Raw genomic sequence first — 9,330 nt, forward strand, 5'->3', positions numbered from 1 at the left:
CATGCAAAAAAGGGATCGCGTTGACGTCGCAAAAGACATGCTGTTCAAGGCCGAATCTAACCCAACATTCATCAAACGGATTATTACTGAAGACTGGACGTGGATTTATGAGTATGACACGCAATCCAGAAATCGAGTGAATGGCGTACACCGTTTTGGGTATCATGAATTTCCTCCACAAGGCCAGACCATCATCAAGGGGTATTATTTGGGCGTTATGAGGCATTTGCGTGAGGCAATTCACAGAAAAATACCAGATTTGTTGGCAAACAACTCTTGGATGTTGCATCCACACAATGTCATCGTTATTCGTGAAAATTTCGCTAAAAACGAAACGAATACCATTCAGCAACCACTGAATTTACCTGATTTGGTTCCCTGCGATTTTTTCCTATTCGGTAGACTCAAGAAACCGCTCCGTGGAACGCGTTTCAGCACCCGAGATGAGATTATGGAAAATCGCAGATGACTCTGATGGCCATACCGAAAACTGAATATAAAAAATGCTTCGAGGCAAGCGCTGGCATAAGTGTGTTGCAGTCGATGGGGCGTACTTTATAGGAGACAATATCGATTTTGATGAACAATCTTGCATTTTTTTTATTCATACATTTGTTTATGCAGCTCAAGATCATAACAGCTAAGCAGAGCCGGTTTATCATATTACATTGGTATATATAAAATAAAATCAAGATACAGATTTTTATGGATCTTTTTGTTACCCTTTTTCTCGGGGGAGAGTTACTCTCATTCCTATCCACCATAGGTTGAGGGGCCATTGGCTCGCGAGTCGCATCTTCATCCATTTTATCATCGTTGTCGTCATTGCTGTTGTTTCTAGTGTTTTCGTACACATTTTTTTGGTACATCTCTTGACCATCCGTAGTATGTAAGTTGAAGTGGGTTTGTGTTGTTACACGACGGTTGCGGTTGATTCTTTAGCTGGGGAAGTTTGTTCGGTTATTGCAATATTTTTGTTTCTTGAACCAATAGTACGGGACTCGCTAGATACCTGTGCTGAACGGTTGCCTTTGGTTAAAGATGTCTTTTTCGCAGTTTCAGTGCAGGGCTTTTCGTAGTGAGCAGGTTGTTCACAAAACTGACATGTAGTCAGCTGATTCACATAGGTAACCAGCGATTTACAAGGATGCCTTCCGCCCTAAAATTTGCACCTGGTTTCGCCATCACTTGTGTAAAAATACTCATGAAAATGAAAATTTTTCATTTTTATTTGCATTTTAGTTTATAAAAATCGGTTAAGAAAATTCCGAGAAAATTGGGTGCGCATTTTCTAGTAGATTACCTTGTAATTCCGGATCCGAAAGTCGAATTAAGATAAAATTCAGTAACAAGCTAAAGGACTATTATAGAAAAGTGAGTGACAATTTTTTTGATTTTTCAGGTGCATATTACCCTGTGAATCCGGATATCGGATCAGGATAAAATTCAATAGCAGTCTATTGGACCATAAGACCTGTCATTTGAATTTGAATTTGTGAAAATCGGTTCAGCTATCTCTGAGCAAATTGAGTGACATTATTTGTTACATACACTTAGAGACATTCAGTGATCTCGATGAACTGGGTCGAATGGTAGTGGAGGACCGAGTGTCCTACAAGCCTCGATTCAAAAATCGGTTTTCACAGTGATCGCATTGCCTTTCTATAAAAGAAAGACGAAAAATTGAAGAATGTCGACTCTGGGAAAAGAAAAATGGCGATGTCTGGAACTAATTTTTTTTTAATTGACTTGACTGAAGTTTGAACTATAATATCACATACCAAGTGTAAATACTTAGTGTACAATACTCGGTTTGTGGCTGCCTCTCTCCATCCTCGATCACGCCCAATACTCGCCAGATCACGTTCTACTTGGTCCATCCATCCCGCTGCGCTCCCCGGCTTTTTGTTCCAAACGGATTTGTGGCAAACACCAGTTTAGCAGGGTTGTTGTCCGACATTCTTGCAACATGCCCTGTCCACCGCATTCTTCCGGCTTTGGCCACCTTCTGGATGCTGGGTTCGCCATAGAGTGCAGCGAGCTCGTGGTTCATTCTTCGCCGCCACACGCCGTTCTCCTGCACACCGCCGAAGATTGTCCTTAGCACGCGTCGCTCGAAAACTCCAAGTGTTTGCAGGTCCTCCTCGAGCATGATCCATGCTTCGTGTTCGTGGAGGATCACCGGTGTTATAAGCGGTTTGTACATGGTACATTTCGTGCATGGGTTTTTTTGACCGCAGATTCTTATGCCCGTAAAGCTGGCTTCATTTAGAATTGGAACAAACTTTTGCTCATATTGTGGCGCTCCTGGTGGACGGATTTAGAAGTTATTGGCGCCCACGTGTCGGGAATTTCGTCAGCTTCACGTATGATTTTTGACATTCCGCAAATCGACTGTACTTTGTAAACAATCAACATGGAAGCCGAAAGAAGGGAAAAAATTGTGCACAGTTATTTGGAAAATCTACATCTAGGCTAGCTTAACAGCTGAAATTTTCCAGAAATACCGTATGGCGCGTTATCAAACAGTATAAGGAAACATTGACGACGATTCGGAAGCCTCAAACCAATCGTTGGAGTGGAACTGTCGACCGGAAACTGCGTGGTAAGATTTTGAAAACGATTAGGAGGAATCCTAATCTGTCGGACCGTGATTTGGCCAAAAAATTTGGTGCTGCCCGTAGTACCGTGAGGAGAACTCGACTCCAGGAAGGAATCAAGTCGTATCGAGCTAGCAAACAGCCAAATCAGACCATAAAACAGAATAGTGTGGTCAAAATTCGTGCTCGGAAACTATATGATCAGGTGCTGACCAAGTTCGACGGGTCAAGGCTGATTTCGGGCAAATCCCAGGTCAAAAATTTTACTTGGTAACGGCTCGGGGGGATGTTCCAGCCAAATTTAAATTTGTTTTTGCTGACAAATTTGCAAGAAAATTTATGATTTGGCAGGGCATTTGCAGCTGTGGCAAAAAAACGAAAGTTTTCGTTACAAATAATACTAATACATCGGAACTATACCAAAAAGAGTGTCTCCAAAAACGAATTTTGCTGTTAATTCGATCCCACGACCATCCCGTAATGTTTTGGCTAGATTTGGCAAGCTGTCATTACAGCAAAGTCGTTCAAGAATGGTATGCAGAGAAAGGGGTCTAGTTTGTTCCGAACAACCTTAACCCACCGAACTGCCCCCAGTTCCTATTGAGAAATACTGGGCAATCACGAAGAGGTGACTCAAGGCAAAGGGAAAGGTTGTCAAAGACATCAATCAGATGACGACCTGGTGAAATAAGATAGATAAAACGATGGACGAAGAAGGTGTGCGTCGCCTAATGAGCCTTGTTACGGGAAAAATTCGAGAATTCCTTCGAAACCGTGACGAATAATTTTATCCGTATTTTTTCTTAAAAGTATGAAAAAAAAACGCTACATTTGTATAAAAAAAAGATCTTGAATTCAATAATAACTAACTGAAATACAGACAATTGTCTTTGTTCCAATTCTATCTGAAGCAAGCTTTAGTAGGCACGACTTCCACTGATGATGCGTCTTCGTATTTCACGACTGACATTGTAGTCAGCCGTTAGTAAGGATCCGAGGTAAACAAATTCTTCCACTACCTCGAAAGTATCCCCGTTTATCGTGACATTACCTCCTAGACGAATCCTGTCGTTCCTCGGTTCCGTCTACTAGCATGTAAAGGGTGATTTTTTAAGAGCTTGAGAACTTTTTTAAACAATAAAACGCATAAAATTTGCAAAATCTCATCGGTTCTTTATTTTAAACGTTAGATTGGTACATGACATTTACTTTTTGAAGATAATTTCATTTAAATGTTGACCGCGGCTGCGTCTTAGGTGGTCCATTCGGAAAATCCGCTTTTTTATCGACAAATTTTGTTCAGCGATGAGGCTCATTTCTGGTTGAATGGCTACGTAAATAAGCAAAATTGCCGCATTTGGAGTGAAGAGCAACCAGAAGCCGTTCAAGAACTGCCCATGCATCCCGAAAAATGCACTGTTTGGTGTGGTTTGTACGCTGGTGGAATCATTGGACCGTATTTTTTCAAAGATGCTGTTGGACGCAACGTTACAGTGAATGGCGATCGCTATCGTTCGATGCTAACAAACTTTTTGTTGCCAAAAATGGAAGAACTGAACTTGGTAGACATGTGGTTTCAACAAGAAGGCGCTACATGCCACACAGCTCGCGATTCTATGGCCATTTTGAGGGAAAACTTCGGAGAACAATTCATCTCAAGAAATGGACCGGTAAGTTGGCCACCAAGATCATGCGATTTGACGCCTTTAGACTATTTTTTGTGGGGCTACGTCAAGTCTAAAGTCTACAGAAATAAGCCAGTAACTATTCCAGCTTTGGAAGACAACATTTCCGAAGAAATTCGGGCTATTCCGGCCGAAATGCTCGAAAAAGTTGCCCAAAATTGGACTTTCCGAATGGACCACCTAAGACGCAGCCGCGGTCAACATTTAAATGAAATTATCTTCAAAAAGTAAATGTCATGTACCAATCTAACGTTTAAAATAAAGAACCGATGAGATTTTGCAAATTTTATGCGTTTTATTGTTTAAAAAAGTTCTCAAGCTCTTAAAAAATCACCCTTTACTTTGTTTTCGACGTATTCACCACCGGTCCAACCTTTGCTGCTTCGCGTTTCAGGCGTGTGTACAACTCTGCCACCGTTCCAAAGTTTCTCGCGATAAGCACACAAATTGACTGGATTTCGTGAAAATCGTACCCCGGCTGTTAAGTCCGGCTCGTCGCATTACTCCTTCCAAGGCGATGTTGAATAGTAGACATGAGAGTCCGTCACCTTGTCGCAGTCCTCGGCGAGATCGGAATGAACTGGATAGTTCACCCGAGATCCTTACGCAATTTTGCACACCGTCCATCGTCGCTTTGATCATTCTAGTCAGCTTTCCATAATTTACCATAGCTCTATGCGGTCGATACTCTCGAATGCCGCCTTGAAGTCGATGACCAGGTGATGCGTTGGGACCTGGTATTCACGGCATTTTTGGAGAATTTGCCGCACGGTGAAGATCTGGTCCGTTGCCAATCGGCAATCGATGAAACCGGCTTGATAACTTCCCACAAATTCATTCGTTTTAGGTGATAGACGACGGAAGATGATCTGGGATAGCACTTTGTAGGCGGCTTTCAGAATTGTGATCGCTCGGAAGTTCTCGCATTCCAAATGGTCGCCTTTTTTGTGAATGGGGCAAATTACCACTTCCTTTCACTCCTCCGGTAGCTGTTCGTTTTCCCAGATCCTGATTATTAATCGGTGCAAACACGTAACCAACTTTTCTGGGTCCATCTTGATGAGTTCAGCTGCGATGCCATCCTTACCAACTGCTTTGTTGGTTTTGAGCTGGTGCATGGCATCCTTAACTTCCCTCAGTGTGGGAGCTGGATCATTTCCGTCTTCTGCTGCACTGACGTAGTCGTTTCTCCCGTCATCTTGAACCCGCATGCCTACGTTCTCAGCGCCGTTCAGTTGCTCATCGAAGTGCTGCTTCCACCTTTTAATCACCTCACGTCCATCCGTTAAGAGGCTTCCGTCCTTATCCCTGCGATCCTTATTCGACTCGCGACACAGGGCCGTTGCGGGATTTGTTGAGCTTCTTGTAGAATTTTCGTGTTTCTTGAGAGCGGTACAGCAGTTCCATTTCCTCGCACTCCGCTTCTTCCAGGCGACGTTTTTTCTTCCGAAAGATGCGGGTCTGCTGTTTCCGCTTCTGTTCGTATCGTTCCACATTCTGCCGGGTTCCATGCTGCAGCTTGACCGCCCGCGCTGCGTTCTTCTCCTCCAAAATCTCTCTCCACTTTTCGTCGAACCATTCCTCCCGTCGACTCCGTTCCACGTACCCGACGGTGCACTCGGCTGCATTGTTTATGGCTGCTTTTACTGTACTCCAGCAGTCTTCTAGGGGAGCCACATCGAGCTCGACCTCGTCTGGCAACGCTGCCTCGAAATTCTGCGCGTATGCTGAGGCGACATCCGGTTGCTTCAATCGCTCTATGTTGTACCGTGGCGGTAGTTTGTACCGTGCATTGTTGATGACGGAGAGTTTTGGGCGCAGTTTCACCATCACCAGATAGTGGTCAGAGTCGACGTTAGTGCCACGATAGGTCCTGACGTCGATAATGTCGGAGAAGTGCCTTCCATCAATCAGAACGTGGTCGATTTGCGATTCCGTCTGCTGTGGTGATCTCCAGGTGTAACGATAAGGGGGGCTATGTTGGAAGAAGTTGCTACGAATGGCCATGACAATTTTACACCTCAACACAAAATATTTAATAAATCAATAATTTACTAGTGATGAAATAATGCAATGCTTATCTCATACCAATGATAATAATAATTGCTTTGGATCCAATATACCTCATGGAATCTTGATATAAAAATAGAACAAGTACTATAAAATCATTGATAAGATTATTATAATTGAAAAGGTTGTTTAAAAGGAGGTTAAAGCATAATAATAATTATTATTAGGGGTCTAATATTCTGCAAAAAATCTATTTTCTGATACTGATTAATCCTTTTTTTCAGAGCTGGTTTTCCTAGCCGATTGGTGGTCGGGTTGTACATTATACGTGTACATTAGCGATGAAGATATGAAATATTGCGGTAAGGAGCACGTTCTGCTGCTCATGAATCATACATACGAAATCGACTGGCTTGTCGGGTGGATGTTCTGCGACAAGGTCGGTGTGCTGGGCAACTGTAAGGCTTACGCGAAAAAAGTCATCCAATACATCCCGGCAATTGGTTGGGCTTGGAAGTTCGCAGAATTCGTTTTTCTGGAGCGTTCGTTTGATAAGGATAAGGAAATTATCGGTCTTCAAATCAAGGAAATCATGGATTACCCCGATCCGGGCTGGTTGCTATTGAACGCGGAAGGTACGCGTTTTACCGAGAAGAAACACGAAGCGTCGGTTAAATTTGCTCGCGACCGCGGAATGGTTGAGTTAAAACATCATTTGATTCCTCGCACCAAGGGTTTCACTGCTAGTTTGCCGTACCTGCGCGGAAGATGCTCAATTCTAGATATTCAGCTTGCTATTTCGAAAAACTCAACTGTAAGAGAAATTTACAAGTTTGAATTAAGTTCTGATGGCAGTTACCTAAGTTCTATTTTTCCTCAGGTTAAACCCACCATTTTTAATATTCTGAATGGAAAAGGCATTACTGCGCACATGCATGTACGTCGCATCCCGACAGAAACTTTACCCGAAAAAGAGGAAGAGGCCGCCGAATGGTTGCAGGAACTTTTCCGTCAGAAGGACCGTATGCAGGATAGTTTCCACATCCACGGAGACTTTTTCACCGGTTCCGGTGTTGAAAAGAAGGTGCCAATCAAATTTCAACCACGTATTTCTTCCTTCGTCAATATGGTAGCATGGAATGTGATAACTGTTGTTCCCATGTCGTACTATCTTGTGCAGCTGTTGATCAGTGGAGAAATTTTGTACTTTTCAATTGGTTCATCGGTTCTAGTTGCTTGTAAGTAACCATATTTAAAAAGAATAATTCCTTCTGCTAATCGTACGTTTTCTATTTGTTTTCTTCAGTTTATGCGCTAATGGTGAAGGCGATTGGTATGTCGAAAATAAGTAAAGCTTCCGCGTATGGTTCAGGTAAGGTAAGTGGAAACAGTATCCAGAATGGAGCAACGTCTGATGAGAAGTCTAAAGACACGTAGAACCAGCTGTCGTAGTACACACTAGTACGGATGTGGTCTGTATGTTGTATATCTTTGGACCTTCGAGAAATATCCGAATCGTAGATTAGTGTCCCCACCTCAGAACAATATTTTGCTCCAATTTTTGGAGACTAGTTTTGCTATGAGCAAATTTAAACCATTTTCGCTGAATTGCTATTTTCTAAAAAAAAAGAAAACACGGACGCACGTTCAACCACCATTTAACCTGTGAGCCAAAGTTTTGCTACACAATTTTATATTCAACGGTTTTTAAACAGATGATAGCAGCGAAGCTCGGAGCACTTTTTTTTGGTTCAGTTTCTCAAAGATATACTGTTACTGTAGATAACATCATTTACATACACCTGTATATATCCTTATACAAAAGAGAAAAAAAACTATTGCCCGGATAAAATGAACTATCATCAACACGCAAAATGAGTGGAAATATAGTGTACTATTTATAGCCGACTTTTCGGTTTAATATATTTTACACGATGCAATGAAATTATGACATGGATTTCTAAACAGTTAGAGGTAGGAAATAAACTGAAAGTGATGGAAGGATGCATAAAATTTGAATACTCAGTACAAATTTTCTCTCAAACTGAATTATATATTTGTTCATTGGACTTTTCACCGCATTTGTATAACGGCACAAACCATATATCTATGTTATCACAGAAATATTACCATTGCCAGGTGATTAGGACAAAAACGGGGTTTCTTTTTGGTTGCGTTCCAAAATCCATGTTTCGGTTATCCAAGTAACAACTCGTTTGCATACACAACCGTTCAAATTTGTTAAAATAATTGTTAGTTTAGAATTTTGAATGCAAAAGAAACTTAATATAGCCAAAAGCGAAACGGTAAATTATCGCACACTATTGCGGCTGCCCTGACAAAGCTATGAATGCTGAAGCCGAGCTTCCATTTTATTAGAATGTACGCATTATAATTCGATTAGATTTAACCTAGGTTCACCACGTAAAACATTCTTCCGACGGAGTTCGACATCAGTTTTAAGATGCGGTTGAGATGAGAGTACTAGAGTCAAACTGTTCATGATAATAACTCAAACCATTAACGTGACTGAGCCATTGTTAAAGAGTCCCTGCATGTGTCCCAACTAGCATCATGTCTATCTTTTAAAAAGGTTTACATACTAAAAACTGATAAGGCTGCAGACAATTGAATAAATCATGTTGTAGTTGTTAGTTCGCTCTATGGGTTGGTTAGAACAAAAAAGAAAGTCTTCACTCAAAAGCTCAGATGTTTTCACTGTGAGAGTTTCGCTTGACTAATGATCTAGTAATTACTATTGCTGTAATGTAGGAGCGAAATGATGGAGCATATCGTTTCCGGACAGTTTTTCAGGTGAGATTGTAGAAAATCGTAATAAACAACTGCACTTCAAATTTTACGGAATAAACACACTAGGACTCCTAATCGAATGTATTTATAAACGTTTCCTCATGATGATTCAGTCGGAAACGCTGGCCATTGCGGGGACAGCCCTCGCAGAAAATAAACCTGTCTAGGTTTGATCGTTTGGATAAGTTCACCAAAAGCTAGTTTAATTCTAACGAGTGGCAGCG

The 9,330-nt window shown here is 41.7% G+C and overlaps 1 protein-coding gene across 2 annotated transcripts in view; it reads left to right on the plus strand.

Moving 5' to 3' along the window:
• The window catches only part of LOC131435408 (1-acyl-sn-glycerol-3-phosphate acyltransferase delta-like), a 29,282-nt gene extending 20,333 nt beyond the window's left edge, over positions 1 to 8,949 (plus strand). For both annotated transcript variants that reach the window (XM_058603252.1, XM_058603254.1), the window contains exons 3-5: positions 6,580 to 7,109; positions 7,176 to 7,533; positions 7,602 to 8,949. In XM_058603252.1, the coding sequence (XP_058459235.1) occupies positions 6,580 to 7,109; positions 7,176 to 7,533; positions 7,602 to 7,732 (1,019 nt within the window). In that variant the 3' untranslated portion in view covers positions 7,733 to 8,949. The remainder of the gene's footprint in view (positions 1 to 6,579; positions 7,110 to 7,175; positions 7,534 to 7,601) is intronic.
• Positions 8,950 to 9,330: the final 381 nt, after the last annotated feature.

The sequence above is a fragment of the Malaya genurostris genome, chromosome 3, assembly GCF_030247185.1.
Source record: "Malaya genurostris strain Urasoe2022 chromosome 3, Malgen_1.1, whole genome shotgun sequence".
NCBI lineage: Eukaryota > Metazoa > Arthropoda > Insecta > Diptera > Culicidae > Malaya > Malaya genurostris.